Genomic DNA, 13,473 nt, shown 5'->3' with positions numbered 1-13,473 from the left:
GACTCGTAGTCTGCGTTCAAATAAGCATGAATTTATTTTGATCCATCTTGAATTGCCGAAATGTGGGCATAATGTATCATCAGTGTTCGAATCAAATGCATCAAAACAAAATATAAATCTAAAGAATGCAACTTATAGGTGCACATGCCCATCACTAGGCCGTGAACTGGAAAGTTCAGCATAAGTCAAAAAAACGCAGGTTTGTAAAACGCATACCTGACCGGAAGTTCTCCAGCAAACTGCCACAACGGCGTTGGTTGATTGGGCTATTTCGGGTTATTCTTACACCATACTCAGTGGGTAATAACATGCGTTGGAAAGCTTCAAGATCTGAATTAACCTTTTCAGTTAAGGTTCGATATACGAAGAAAGCATACGATAAAAATAACAAAAAAATGAATTAAATCAAATGCAAGTAAGTTTCACGATCAGAAAAGAAGTCAAGCAAGCGAGTCCGACATTCAAACTTCGCGGTTGTATTTCGGTCGAGTTGTCATGCTCTGGATTGTTTACGTTTCGAAAGGCGGTTAAAATTAGTTTATAAACAAACCATTCTTCTTCGGTGCGTCCTGCCACGGTGGTGGTACTTTTGCGATTTGGCGTCCTTTTATAATTTTAGCTACAAGTGTTTCCGTTATATTGTATTGGCGGTATTAATAGCACCTGCAGCATAACGGAGCAGTAACGTCAGCATGAATATGCTCGAGGCAAACATGCGTGTGGTATCGGATAGGCTTAACAACACTGTCCGGTTGGCAGCGGAGTTTGGTGACGAAGGTAAGTAAATGTGTGGAAATCGTAAGATAAATATCGATATTACCGATATGTATCCTTGTATATAACCATTTCCTTTTCGTTTCCCACTTATATACAGCAATGAAAGATTTGAAGTTGTACACCAGCCTGGTAGAAAAGCTATGTTTAATCGATAGCAAAATGGGGAACCATCGTAAAGCAATGGCCGAATCGAATGCTGAGCAAACTGTGGAAAGCTTCGACCATGTAATGCAACGGCGTGTGTACTCTAGCAATGTTCCTATTAAGTTGACTTCCTATCTTTCCAACATTTTTTTTCCAGTCCTACGAATCTAAGCTGGAGAATAAGAATCCTCAGGTGAAGAATCACAAACGGTACAAGGACTTTTTACAATACGCTAAACCACTGCTAAACCCATCGCTAGAAGGACAATCAACCCAGGATCGGAACAATGACGATGATGATTTGATGGTTGCGGCTGATGATAGTAATACCATCGATCCAATTACAAAGCGTCCGATGGAAGTTCCCGTGCGCAATAAGCAGTGTAATCATGTGTATGAAAAGAGTTCAATCGAACAGCTGCTGGCACAAAATCCGCGCGTCCGCTGTCCTGTGATGGGTTGTCTTGCGAAGCAATACGTCAAGCGACAGTTCCTAGAGGTCGATATTAAACTCCAGAAGCAATTGATGCGAGCGCGGGCTGCTCTTTTGTGAGGCAACAAACGAAATTGGCAAAATGCTACATTGAGATCGTTTGATAATAAATGTGATTTCTCTCTTTAAAACTCCACTTGAGGCTGTAGTCGATTGTTGTATAGCAAACATTTTGTCACGCTATGAAATGTTTGCTTTAGCTTATCTTACAGCTTTAAAATATTCGACGGTGTGACAATTAGCACGAGGGGGTTTGGGTGTTTTCCTGGATGGGTCTAAACTTTCCACAACGAAACGCGGACAATTGTAGCTGTGAAATCGCAACAAAATTGCACAGCATCATACTGTGTTGTCGTTTGCGTTTGCTTAGCTTGTGGCCTTAATGCTAATAACGTTTACCAGCACAAAAGCAATCGGGCCGCACACACAAGCTCATTCGGGTTGCGTGTTATTTTTTTTTGGCTCGTGCAATAGAATCATTACTCGTATACACATAGTTGCAGTTAATTGAGCGTTATGTGGCTCTATTGTGTAGTGATTTAACCAATAATCATCCAAGGGAGATTCTTTCGCAGAAAACTTCCACAGTGAGCCGCAACTACGCGGTAGTAAAGTCCACCAAGAACCTCGAGTTTCCCTGAGTAGTTGGTGACACGTCTAACCTACACCGACCTGTGCTAGGAGTTTTGCGCGTCTATACAGATTGCAAGCCTAGATAAACCCAGCCCGATAACGCATATTACATTCCACGAAGAGAGCAACGATAAGAATTCCGACAGGCGAAGTAACTTGGCACATCAAGGAAGGCAAATCAAAAAAGAGAATGAAGCTACCAAACACAGTAATTCACGGTTCACCGCATTTACCAACGAAACATTGAACGTGGCAGAACGTGAGTTGAAGTTTATTGGAAGACAACATTTCCGAATTATATATCGGAATCAACTCTAATTCGTTAAATCAAAAGGGCTTAGATGCAAAATTGTGAACCTTCTGTAACGATCAGCAACGTAATTTGAAGTTCCGAACTACTAGTGAACTACCGCAAAATCTTCCAATGTGTTATGGAGCCGTCCCAACCTTAGACCAGGAGGCATACCTTCGTGGAGAAGGAACTGGCAACTTTCAAATTAACAGGTAAGCTACAGCTAGGCGAACCTGTTCTGCTGCCGTTTTATCTCGCTTTTCTTGCTCCGTTTGGAAGTTTATGATGCTTCATTTTATATCATGTGAGCTAGGCAATTATTCGCAGTGGGCGTGTATATGTGGGTGTAAAAATATAATTATCATCTATTTTATTAACATAAAATTAGTTTCAACACCTAACGTAACCTAATAACCTGCGTTTGATGCTGTAAACGAATGTCATTGAAGAATCGAAAAAGAAAAGAAATAGACGACCACTTTCTAGTTTCCCGGGTCGAATTAAACAGCTTAAATAGTGTATGAATTAGACCGCAAATAAATGAATCTAGCAACGCAAACTGAGCTAACGTTGTGTGTAAACCAAAGGAGTATCAAGCACTGTTCCTAAAATACCTTGGAGTTCAATCCAATCTCACGATCAGCACTTCTCTTAAAGCGCAGCAAAGCAGCGTAAGAGTTCCACCCCCTTTTTCCCTTAAAATTTAATGCGTTGCAAGTAACTATACTAGACGGCTTAAAAAATGGTTGCATTTCAACTTGTTTTAACCATACAGAGAATATCGAATATTTTGTCGTGTTTTTTTTGGCGAATGTGCTCACAAAAGGGAAATCAGTAAACAGTGCACTTTCTTTCTTACGTGCATTGTCGATGCAATGATTTATTTCGGTGCAGAAAGAAGAATAGCCAATGCTCCCCAAGAGGAGGAAGATAGGAATTTCTGCACCATTCTGCAAGCATGACCATTTATTTTAAAACGACGCACACTTCTCCAATGCAGTGGGTTGCTGTTGGCTAAAATTTGGATTCTCGCGATCGGTTTCTGAACATGTTCCTGTTGCTTCTTTTTCAAATATTCAAATATTTTTCTAATAATTGATGGTCTGTTGCACAACCTTTTACTACGCTCTGGGGTTAAAGTCGGTTCTGGGACAATCCCAACAACTCGTCGACAGCACCGAAAAGAAACGAAACGACTCGTACCTGATAGCATGGCCGTCAGTGTAACAACGTGGCACGAGGATACGTTCGCCCAAACAATACCAAATGATATGGATTGGTTAATTATGCGTACGTACCTAAGGGTACCACGGTAACGGTTAGCTTGAGAAGCGGCCATGTCTCGATCGCATGAACCACCACCACCGCCATTCTGTCGTTTTGGGTCTCGACGCTCTCGTGTCTCTCGGTAGCGCATCTCGTAGCGACCGATGAGATGATTTATTTTCAGTCCAAATTTCGCATCACTAACATCGCAGATTGCGATTGAGCGGATCGGTTTATCGACATCCACGGCACAAAACAGCCCCGTAAGTTGCCGTTGTATTAGGTAAAGTGCATACCGAAAGTGCGAATAAAACATTATCCATTCAGGAATATTGTAGAGTTAGATTAAAGGTGGTACGAGGGATACAACCGTGATCGCAAGTAAGACTGTTTTAAAATCAAATACCGGTCCCAGAAAAGGTTTTTCTTATTGCTTTTGCTTTCCCACAGCCGGCAGGTTAATTCTCTCGATCGGCAGTTATTTGCATATTCTGATTTTCGACACATACACATAATTTATTCTGTGGTCCGCTATAGGTTTATATTTTTCCTCCGCAGCTCTTTCATACACGCACAGTAATCTGCAAAACAGGGAAATGAAATGAAATCTAAATAGCAATAACAAACAAGACATCATTATAGCCTAAGCTTTATTGATTGTAGCAAATATTCAAAACAGCGAATTCGTACTCAACGAGGTTATCGAAGAAAAACTCATAATTGTATTTGCGTTCGGGGTCATTGTGGAGATACAGTAAAGCAACGGTTTGGGCCATAACCAAATGTGCTAATCTCTGTTGGGATTAGGGATGTACGCTGGAATGCGTATAAAAAGTGCATTTCTAATTTAATTTCCTGATACGTAACGGTAATTGTTTGCATTGTCGTCCAATCGTTATCAGAAATCAGTTTAGTTTACCATCTGTGTGGCAATATAAGTGGGGCAAACTTAGCTTATGTTTTACACGTGATCGATCAATTTCAAGGTTATCAAGTGACGATAGTTCGATGACCAACGATGTTTTGTTTAATTTCAGCATCTGAAACCTGTTTACAGATTTTTTGCCAAACAATGTAATGCTCTTGAGTCTTATTTCCGTTCCAGGACACCGTCCCGTACGCTGTCCGCCGTCACACGGTCGGTACTGCCCCATGTGCGTCTGTTTCGTATCCAGGTGCCAGAAAATACAACGGCCACGGTGTCAACCACCGGTACTGTCTCCCGACCGGTATCGGAATCGCAACCTAACAACTCAAACTAATTGATCACTCCGGCGCCGGTTAGAGGGGATCGAACGAAGACCCGTAGATCGCTTATCACCGGCCGGGACAAACCGGTATATGTTATCCCTCACTTTCTTAGAATAAAGCAAACAAAATTAATACACACACACATACTAAATACCATGACATGGGCAAGACATCCCCAACGAAATAACTAACCGGTGGTGGTTTGGCATCCTCCAAGCAGCGCGCCTCGAACAACGACACCCATTTACAACCACCACGCACGCAGGGAATGAATATTTTGAATTTGTATATGGCAGAACGTTTCTTGTCTTAATTTGGCTACAAAGCAATTAACACAGCTAAGAACAAAAAACTCCCAGACAACCAAGAACATAATCTTCTCGTACACATCCCATCGCCATCCCTTCCCGTTCCGGAGCCCAAAGCGAGTGGGGAGCTGAGGCCTATATAAGACGGGCACAGACGTAGCAGCGCCATGTATTATTTGAGCCGCCGTGTGCTTATCATGTTGACGTGCAGTGTGCTGATCACGACGATTGTGTTCTTTACCGCCTACGGCGTGTACGGAGCACCATCATCCGCAGAGGATTCTTCGGAAGAAATCGCTGATACGAACTCTGCCGACGTTTTGGATCGAAAGCTTGGCTTTGAGCTGAAACAAGTCCACGTGGTAAGTTCGCATACAACATGTTTCCAGTGTTTCAAATTTTTGACCCAATTTATGGAGGTGTTACGCAAACGGGACAGTGCTACGTTTTGTGTTAACGCTGGCCTATTGACTGGATCAGGAGGCTTCGCCTGGCTTATACTAAAGTAAAATTCTCAGAAAATAGACGATAGTTGAGTAGTGTTTACTGTCGATGTAGCTTCGATTCCTTTGCAGTAATCTTAGTACAATCTTCCAAGAATCCAATCGATCAGTTAAATATTTTTGCTAATCATGATTGATGATCATGGTCATGAATAAATAAATAAAATTTCTTATGATTTCCCGTCATTTTGTAATTCGAAGCGATTAAATGTATACCGCTCGTAGGTACATAATAATGCTGTGAATTCTTTTTCTCTACAATCGACCAACAGTTTTTCCGCCACGGACAACGTACACCGGCTGACACGTATCCGAAAGATCCGTACGTGAACTATACCTTTGAACCGTACGACTGGGGACAGTTGACAAATGTAAGAAACATTAAATCACATATACATCCTTTCGGACTGCGCATACCTTTTTAACTGCAACGAAAACATATTTTGAAAACATATCGCAGCTAGGCAAACACTCAGTTTACGAGCAGATCGGTTTCTTTTTGCGCGATCGCTATGGACGGTTCCTCGGTGAAACGTACAGTGCCAAGAACGTTTACGTACAGACGACCGGTGTCTCGCGAACACAGATGTCGATGCAGCTTGTGCTGGCCGGGCTTTTCCCACCGGAAGGCACACCACTGCAATGGAACCGGCGTCTAAACTGGCAACCGATACCGTACTTCAGCGAACCGCTTAGCCAAGATACGGTAAGTTAATCTTCGCTTTAAATTGGAAACTGGAGCAACTTTGTAAGTGGTTCTTTTTTGTTTTGTTTTGCAAAACAGCTTCTTCTAGTACGTGTTTCCTGTCCACGGTACACTGAAACTGTGAAGGAATCTTTCAAGCTGCCGGAAGTCGTTACTCTTATGAACGCTAACAAACAGCTGTTTGAGAATCTCACAAGCATCACTGGATTGACGATAGCGAATCCGGACGACGTACAGTCACTGTTCAGTACGCTTAAAGCTGAGGTAATTAGAATACAAATCATTGTTTAAATAGTGCATGTAATACTCACATTTTACCGTTGTCCTCTTTTAAAAGTCCGAGTATGGTCTTAAGCTACCCTCCTGGACGAAAGCGTACTATCCGGCCAAGTTGCTACCGTTAACGAAGAAAAGCTATGCTCTCAACGTCTACACGGATGAGATGAAACGTTTAAAGGGTGGCCCGTTCCTTCGCAAGACGCTGAACGAATGGGAAGCCTTGATTGCTAATCCGACTGGTACGCACAAGAAAATCTTCCTGTACGCCGGTCACGACTCGACCGTCGTTAACATTCTGTCGGCGCTGAAGGTTTGGGATGAAACCGTCCTGCCCGATTACGGTGTGATGGGTGTGCTGGAGTTGTATCGCGATACTAGCAACGGCCAGTACGGTGTAACAGTCAGTCTGAAACAACTCGGCCAGCGTTTGGAGCGTCTCACAATACCTGGGTGTACGCCAATGTGTCCGATCGAAAAGCTGAAAACAATTCTGAAGGATACGATACCAACCGACTGGAAGAAGGACTGTGTGGCGAAAAATCCTGACACCATTGAACCACCACCATCGGGCCCTTAGAATAATAGAAGTTGTACTGTGTAACTGTAACAGCGTAAGGTGTGATTAAATTTGATGCCTATAAGTAAACATAATCATGCATTGAAATTAATTTCCTTCCAATTGTATGCACCTATGGGATGCATAATGATAAATCGTAACGAGTTTGTTTTTGACTTTACATACATTTCCTATACTACATAGCACTGTGTCACTCAATCTGTCGGTCTTGCGGTGCCTGATAGCTTCAGCTCTGTATGCCAAGGTCAACTGTATTATTATTATTGTAGCGCTTTGGTTCGCACGTGTTCGCACATTCCAAACATATCCGCTCACCAATCATTGTTGTCGGTGAACGTTTTGCGAGCCTTTTTAACGGTTTTCCACCCACCGCTGTCGTCCGCGTCGGTTTCATTGACTGCCGGTGGCGGTTGATCTTCATGCTTGCCCTTCCGCTTAACGGCGGCTGCTACATTGTGGTCTATTGTTTCGCTTTCTTCTTCTGCTTTTTCTTCCCGGCTGGATTGATCGACTGGTTGTGTGCATCGAACTCCAGTACCATTTCCGCTGCTAGAACTACCCGAACCGATTCGTCCTCGTTTAGTACCAGGGCGCTAGAATGTAAGCAAAGCAAAGAAAACACGAAACATAAACCCTCATGTACGGATCATGAAAAAAGGCAGCAAACTATAGGTAGAAAACGGTGTAGTATATACTTGCAGTTTCATTTGCGTAAACTGCGCAAAGCTGTACACTTTGAAGCCGTTGTGATATCCGATCGTTTTCAGCACCGAACTCGCAGCGATGCGATTGTGTAACGACACGAATGCGGAAGTATGGTCCAGCCAGCTGACATGCACCGGTCCGAACGGTTTAAACTTGCTCTGGATGTCACTGGTCCGCCAGCTGTCCGGGAAGGTGACATAAAAAATGTGATCCCGTGTTTGCGAGGCTATTGAAAGTGATTAGAAAAGAATAGTCTGCTTTAATACGAGTTCCCGCCGTTTTAGTTGTGATGTCTTACGCTCTTTCCCGTTCAGATAAATGTAGTTGACATCAGTTAGGCGAGTGATGAAGATTCTGTAATAACAGAATAAAAGATAATTGTAACTCATAAATAGAAAATTTTCAACAACTACCTACCTATTCATGTAATGCCGCAACGTGGTGTCCTTGGGAAGTTGCAACAGATTAGCCTTGAACCGACTGACAAGCCCAAGAAAGCATAGCCCGGTAAGGTACGCATCGTAACCAGCTTCGTGCATTTTCTCATCATCAACACTGTACTTATGGTCAGGAAGCTCAGCATGTACCGTGGGAATGGAAAATGGTGCCTTGCTAACCGCGTCATACACGTGCGCCAATACGGACGAATTAACGTCCACCTTGATTTCAGCGTTCGTGCACAGATATTTAGTGTCAAGGAGACTGAAATAAAAGCATGCTTAATAACCAGTCTTATTTACACGAGACAGAAGCACTTACAGTGGGAAATATTCCTTCGAAAGCTTCTTAAATTCTTGATAGTCTACCGGCAGAGGCTTAAAGAATTGTCGAAGCACGTAGAACAAATCGAGCAACATATTGTGACCAATGATTAATTTGCGGGACTTCGATAACTCCTGCAGAACCAGAGACATGCCAACGTTCAACTCGAGATCCTCATTCTCTTGCGCTCGACGCTGCTCATCCAACGCCTGTTCCTCTTCGTACGAACGTTTCCGTTCCACTTTAATCGCCTTCTGATTGTTCTCCAGCGATACGGTCGAGGTGGACACCTTACGAAAGTAGCGCTGTTCTATCATCTGATAAATGAGCTTCCGCTGGAATGGATTACAGTTGCCGACAATCAGTTCCGGCCGGTCAGACTGTAGAAACTCTTCGATACTGACAACAGTATCATCCACTTGTTGCTGCAGTTCAGCAGGGACTGGGATTGCATTAACGTCTGTCGATTCTGCTGCCTTAGGATCGACTTCATTCGACTCTTCCTCAGCTGCCGCCAGTATTGTGGCTGCCCTCGTTGCTTGGCGCTCCTTCAGGTCAGCCCTGTACCGTTGCTCCTCGATTTCGTTTGCATACGAAAGTCCTTCGCGAAACAGTCGATTAAAATCGAATCCATTGTCGGCGAGAAAGCGCATACTTTCACCTTGACAACTGAACACGTGTCCACGACCCTTTGGATAGCAGAAAAAGTTGAAGCATTTGTACGATACGCGCGGCTCGGCGTCCTTATTGTCCTCTGCTGGTGGTTCAACGCGAAAGGCACACAGTCCGAACTGTACGATAATGTAATTGGGGCTATTTTCGACCATCTTCAGATACACTTCTTCCGGTGTATCAAACGGAAATATGGTACGATCGGAGGCTAGTCCGGTGAATTCACAATCCATTGCGAAAAATGTTGCATTTCGGATTGTTTCCCGGATCAGTGGAAGTTGCTCGATGAAATCTAAATACAAGAGGGAAACCAAAAATGAGCACTTGTTCGCCGCGCTTCAAAATATATAGAGTTTTCCGAGGATGCCCGAAAAGGAATTGAATGGAATTTTTACTTTTCTTGGTAATATCCATTGAAGAACTTGAACAACAATTTCGATGAAGCTTGAAACGCGCGGGATCGATTCGAAAGAAAACCACGATTGTTTATACACAATCTGGCCATCAGATGTGCCAGTGTTGCCAGCTAGGCAATAAATGCCATTGACTCTAATTCATCCTCAAAGAATTGCTCTTTTTCTCAAGAAGAAAGCAACGATCTTTTTTGGGATTCTTGTGAATTTATACACTTTAAAGTTATTGAATTTGAATTGAATGCTAAGCGAATTGAAAATGTAATGAGAACCTCAATAAATATTCTAAAATGTTTGCCTGCGGTTTGTTTGCCAATCCCTGGATTACACAATGCATGGGCTATTGTCAAAATCGTTGTCAAATTATTTCCAAAACAAATTGCATCAAAACTTTTTGGAATCGGCTCTCGTTGGACCAGCAAAAGAAGTTATTTGTGTATTTTAAATCATTATTCCCCTCCCAACCAGTGGTTACAATATCAACGATGGTGTATCGATCAATTTGTACTGCGTAAGTCTGAACATTGAACTATTCTAGCCGACTAAAGCCAACGAATCGCTCATGATGCGGTTCCCGACCTTCCTCAAATCGCTGCTGCTTGGTGTTCCAGTAGGGGTGACTTTGCTCGATTGCGTTGGATATGTGGCGCGGGTTGAAGGTGTATCAATGCAGCCGGCTCTCAATCCGGACGCCAGCGTGACGGATTATGTGTTCCTTTCGCGATGGGCCGTTCGAAACATGGACGTGCAACGGGGCGATATTATTTCGCTCGTCTCGCCCAAAGACCCGAGTCAGAAAATTATCAAACGCGTTGTAGCTCTCCAGGGAGATGTAATCTCCACACTAGGCTATAAGCTGCCATACGTTACGGTTCCGGAAGGACATTGCTGGGTTGAAGGGGATCATACAGGTAGGAAGGAAATGGCTTTCGTATTTGCAGATATTCATGTTTGATTTGTCGTTCAATTTCAGGTAATTCACTAGATAGCAATACGTTTGGGCCTGTTTCGTTAGGACTGGTAACTGCTCGAGCTACACAGATTGTTTGGCCACCATCCCGTTGGCAACAGTTACCTTCAGCCGTACCAAAAACGAGAGTACCGATCGCAACCGGTAAACGGTCTACTACTGGCAGCACAAGAACCGCAAACAACCATGCCGTTAGCAATAGCAGCAACAGCAACAGCTCTTCACCTTTGGTTCACTCCATGGAAGAAGTGCATCGACTGAACTGATGAAGACATGTGTGTCGGAGGCTCTATTTTGAGTAGAAAAAATCTTTATTCTAGGCTTTTATCTAATTTCTTCGTTTGTACCGAGTCCATGTCATTATATTTTGCAAAATGTATTTTTGACTGGTTCAATATGTATTGCGTGCACAGAAATACAGCAGTATGGTGGTTGCAGTATTTATTTATTTTTTTTTTAGAAAACTTGCCGAATTCTCGTCGCCCTCATGGCCAAGACGTCGTTTCGTCCCTCGTTTTGTTCGCATCCCTTCGGATCTAAATCCCTATGAACGCCGTGTCAAAATCGTGGAAGACAATTTCCACAGAGCATGCGGCGCTGAATGTCATATTTGACATTTTGAGCAGGAAATGAGAGTTGTGATGGCGTGCAATAGTCGCTTGCGTTGTGCTTCTAATTTTCGTATTAAATAAAGAAAGGGATGTTGATGTTCTGTCCTACGTGTGGCAACTTACTGTTGGTAGAGGAAGGCACGGATGCGCTACGATTTTCATGCAATACATGTCCGTACATTTGTAAAATCGGGCAACGCATTTCTAGCCGTATCTATCCTAAACTTAAAGTGAGTCACCGCCTTTGATGGGTCGGGATCCGGTTGCGTTGATGTAGTTACTGTAGCACGTACTGAATTCTTGTTGGAACGATTCTTTTTTTTAGGAAGTAGACCATGTGATGGGAGGTTCAGCTGCATGGGAAAACGTTGATTCCACCGACGCAGTGTGCCCTTCTTGCTCTAATAATCGAGCATACTTCATGCAAATGCAGACTCGTTCGGCTGATGAGCCGATGACGACGTTTTATAAGTGCTGTAATCAAACGTGTGGCCACAACTGGCGCGATTAAAAAACAATACATCTGTACAGTTTAACGCTACCTTTAAACTACGGTGGCTTACATAAACTTTACCCCGGTTAACTTATGCATTCAATTGTTCGATCCAGTCGGGTGATAATTGAAAGAATGTGTGCGAAGGTTAGCTTAACGAAACGAAAATATGACAATACGGATGGTATTGCCAGTGAACTGTTTAATTTGTCAAGGGTGATTATAGAATCGGGAACTATACCAACCAGAAGCAGGCATGCAAAAACTAAAGCAAAGGAAAAGCTTTATTCAGCGAAACGGGTAAAGCAAGAACCAGAACTAATTTCAATTGCAGGCAAAAATGCAATAAAAAAGGCAGTAGATAAACTTCAGGCTGGGAAAGTAATTGCGATACCGACTGACACCGTGTATGGGTTTGCTTGCAGTGCCAACAATCCCGAAGCAATACGTCAGCTATACGAAATAAAAGGTCGGGATGAGCTGAAACCCGTGGCGATATGTGTGGCAACGGTAAAACAACTTCAACACTGCGGTGAGGCAGAACATTTGGAAGAGCAGCTTTTGGAAGATCTGCTGCAAGAAGCGGTAACTATTGTTGTAAAACGGAAAACAACATTAAATCCGATGCTGAATCCAGAAGAGCCTAACATAGGTATACGAATTATAAACTACGGTTTCGTTCAGGATGTATGTAAAGAGTTTCAGCAACCAATAGCACTGACCAGCGCGAACAAAAGTGCCTGCAAAAGCTCACTAAACATACGTGAATTCGAAGACCTTTGGCCGTATCTGGGGGCGGTGTTTAACGGAGGACAGTTATCGTTGTCGGATGAGCAAAGAGTAGGATCCACAGTAATTGACTTGTCTGTTTCAAAATTCTACAAAATAATACGGGCTGGAGTATCGGTAGAAAGAATTATTAAAATAGTCGAAAAACATAACATCCGACTCGATCCAAAGTTAGTTCCCCTTCTAGTGTTATAAAAGAACATGTCACAGGTTTAGAGATGCCACAATTAGTATGCTATGTGGAATGGATGTAAAAAAAAAACAGTAGATAAACTAACATGCATGCAGGGTTTACTCTTATTACAACGCTTGCTAATAAAGTACTGTAGTGCAAACTAACTTAGCTACACTGCTTTCTGTATTACCAAAAGCTATTAAGGTACTAAAATTTTCATACGGATTGCATGCCGTTTTCGATGTATCGGGGATACCTAAAAAACATGCAATGTACTTACTCTGGACATACCCCTCTACTACGATGAACTGCGATGATGTTCAGCACACCGACACTGGGTTTACTTTAAACAACAAATTTTAACTACCAATCGGTCAAAATTTCTTTGCTGTAGGAGACTTCGGCCCAGATGACCTTCGATCCTCGATCTGTAGTATATTAGATCGAACACACTGATGCTCAAGACCATAGCCAGACCTAAGGATCATCAAAACTAAAAGCAGTCTGAAGTTATATAATGATTACTGCATTTGACTGGTTTTAAACTATGTTCAAGTTTTAATTGATCTATATAAAAAAAAAAAAAAATATATATATATATATATATATATATATATATATATATATATATATATATATATATATATATATATA

At 42.5% G+C, this 13,473-nt stretch overlaps 6 protein-coding genes across 10 annotated transcripts; 5 read left to right on the top strand and 1 right to left on the bottom strand.

The window, feature by feature from the left end:
• Nucleotides 1-296: 296 nt before the first annotated feature.
• LOC128305618 (E3 SUMO-protein ligase NSE2-like) lies at nucleotides 297-1,550 on the top strand. Of its 2 annotated transcripts, none has more exons than XM_053043159.1 (4): nucleotides 297-415; nucleotides 620-777; nucleotides 875-1,002; nucleotides 1,079-1,550. In XM_053043159.1, exons 2-4 carry the CDS (start codon nucleotides 693-695, stop codon nucleotides 1,472-1,474), a joined length of 609 nt encoding a protein of 202 aa, XP_052899119.1. In that variant the 5' UTR covers nucleotides 297-415; nucleotides 620-692; the 3' UTR covers nucleotides 1,475-1,550. The 2 variants fall into 2 exon arrangements, with proteins under 2 accessions (XP_052899119.1, XP_052899120.1); XM_053043160.1 differs by having other exon boundaries at nucleotides 305-415; nucleotides 661-777.
• An 859-nt stretch (nucleotides 1,551-2,409) lies between these two features.
• Nucleotides 2,410-7,335, top strand: LOC128305617 (prostatic acid phosphatase-like). Of its 3 annotated transcripts, none has more exons than XM_053043158.1 (6): nucleotides 2,410-2,551; nucleotides 4,711-5,526; nucleotides 5,940-6,038; nucleotides 6,128-6,373; nucleotides 6,452-6,637; nucleotides 6,711-7,335. In XM_053043158.1, exons 2-6 carry the CDS (start codon nucleotides 5,332-5,334, stop codon nucleotides 7,227-7,229), a joined length of 1,245 nt encoding a protein of 414 aa, XP_052899118.1. In that variant the 5' UTR covers nucleotides 2,410-2,551; nucleotides 4,711-5,331; the 3' UTR covers nucleotides 7,230-7,335. The 3 variants fall into 3 exon arrangements, with proteins under 3 accessions (XP_052899118.1, XP_052899117.1, XP_052899116.1); XM_053043157.1 differs by lacking the exon at nucleotides 2,410-2,551 and adding an exon at nucleotides 3,730-3,868; XM_053043156.1 differs by lacking the exon at nucleotides 2,410-2,551 and adding an exon at nucleotides 3,777-3,888.
• LOC128305615 (poly(A)-specific ribonuclease PARN-like) lies at nucleotides 7,240-9,837 on the bottom strand. Of its 2 annotated transcripts, XM_053043153.1 has the most exons (7): nucleotides 9,764-9,837; nucleotides 8,694-9,660; nucleotides 8,352-8,636; nucleotides 8,233-8,288; nucleotides 7,925-8,160; nucleotides 7,395-7,822; nucleotides 7,240-7,287 (listed from the first exon to the last, which is right to left on the bottom strand). In XM_053043153.1, exons 1-6 carry the CDS (start codon nucleotides 9,780-9,782, stop codon nucleotides 7,541-7,543), a joined length of 1,845 nt encoding a protein of 614 aa, XP_052899113.1. In that variant the 5' UTR covers nucleotides 9,783-9,837; the 3' UTR covers nucleotides 7,240-7,287; nucleotides 7,395-7,540. The 2 variants fall into 2 exon arrangements, with proteins under 2 accessions (XP_052899113.1, XP_052899114.1); XM_053043154.1 differs by lacking the exon at nucleotides 7,240-7,287 and having other exon boundaries at nucleotides 7,557-7,822; nucleotides 7,929-8,160.
• Nucleotides 9,838-10,165: 328 nt separating this feature from the next.
• Nucleotides 10,166-11,191, top strand: LOC128303950 (mitochondrial inner membrane protease subunit 2). The gene is made up of 2 exons (XM_053041055.1): nucleotides 10,166-10,692; nucleotides 10,755-11,191. Exons 1-2 carry the CDS (start codon nucleotides 10,344-10,346, stop codon nucleotides 11,015-11,017), a joined length of 612 nt encoding a protein of 203 aa, XP_052897015.1. The 5' UTR covers nucleotides 10,166-10,343; the 3' UTR covers nucleotides 11,018-11,191.
• A 191-nt stretch (nucleotides 11,192-11,382) lies between these two features.
• LOC128301608 (DNA-directed RNA polymerase III subunit RPC10) lies at nucleotides 11,383-11,879 on the top strand. The gene is made up of 2 exons (XM_053038178.1): nucleotides 11,383-11,592; nucleotides 11,688-11,879. The coding sequence occupies exons 1-2, from the start codon at nucleotides 11,452-11,454 to the stop codon at nucleotides 11,871-11,873; spliced, it is 327 nt and encodes a 108-aa protein (XP_052894138.1). The 5' UTR covers nucleotides 11,383-11,451; the 3' UTR covers nucleotides 11,874-11,879.
• Nucleotides 11,880-11,948: 69 nt separating this feature from the next.
• On the top strand, nucleotides 11,949-12,964 carry LOC128301607 (threonylcarbamoyl-AMP synthase). Its single transcript, XM_053038176.1, has one exon. It carries the CDS (start codon nucleotides 11,949-11,951, stop codon nucleotides 12,837-12,839), a length of 891 nt encoding a protein of 296 aa, XP_052894136.1. The 3' UTR covers nucleotides 12,840-12,964.
• Nucleotides 12,965-13,473: the final 509 nt, after the last annotated feature.

This window comes from Anopheles moucheti, chromosome 3, assembly GCF_943734755.1.
Source record: "Anopheles moucheti chromosome 3, idAnoMoucSN_F20_07, whole genome shotgun sequence".
Classification (NCBI taxonomy): Eukaryota; Metazoa; Arthropoda; class Insecta; order Diptera; family Culicidae; genus Anopheles; species Anopheles moucheti.
Note: the sequence above shows the minus strand (reverse complement) of the source record. Positions and strands in the feature narration are given on the sequence as shown.

Bases quoted from the DNA above. Each gene is read 5' to 3' on its own strand.
- LOC128301608 (XM_053038178.1), top strand. From the start codon at position 11,452: ATGTTGATGTTCTGTCCTACGTGTGGCAACTTACTGTTGGTAGAGGAA. The intron at 11,593-11,687 runs GTGAGTCACCGC...TCTTTTTTTTAG, and splicing joins GTATCTATCCTAAACTTAAA to GAAGTAGACCATGTGATGGG.
- LOC128305615 (XM_053043153.1), bottom strand. The intron at 8,289-8,351 runs GTAGGTAGTTGT...CTGTTATTACAG, and splicing joins TTGCGGCATTACATGAATAG to AATCTTCATCACTCGCCTAA. The intron at 7,823-7,924 runs GTATATACTACA...CTTACATTCTAG, and splicing joins TTACGCAAATGAAACTGCAA to CGCCCTGGTACTAAACGAGG.
- LOC128303950 (XM_053041055.1), top strand. From the start codon at position 10,344: ATGATGCGGTTCCCGACCTTCCTCAAATCGCTGCTGCTTGGTGTTCCA. The intron at 10,693-10,754 runs GTAGGAAGGAAA...GTTCAATTTCAG, and splicing joins GGTTGAAGGGGATCATACAG to GTAATTCACTAGATAGCAAT.
- LOC128305618 (XM_053043159.1), top strand. From the start codon at position 693: ATGAATATGCTCGAGGCAAACATGCGTGTGGTATCGGATAGGCTTAAC. The intron at 778-874 runs GTAAGTAAATGT...ACTTATATACAG, and splicing joins AGCGGAGTTTGGTGACGAAG to CAATGAAAGATTTGAAGTTG. The intron at 1,003-1,078 runs GTAATGCAACGG...TTTTTTTTCCAG, and splicing joins CTGTGGAAAGCTTCGACCAT to TCCTACGAATCTAAGCTGGA.
- LOC128301607 (XM_053038176.1), top strand. From the start codon at position 11,949: ATGCATTCAATTGTTCGATCCAGTCGGGTGATAATTGAAAGAATGTGT.
- LOC128305617 (XM_053043158.1), top strand. From the start codon at position 5,332: ATGTATTATTTGAGCCGCCGTGTGCTTATCATGTTGACGTGCAGTGTG. The intron at 6,374-6,451 runs GTAAGTTAATCT...TTTGCAAAACAG, and splicing joins AACCGCTTAGCCAAGATACG to CTTCTTCTAGTACGTGTTTC. The intron at 6,638-6,710 runs GTAATTAGAATA...CTCTTTTAAAAG, and splicing joins TCAGTACGCTTAAAGCTGAG to TCCGAGTATGGTCTTAAGCT.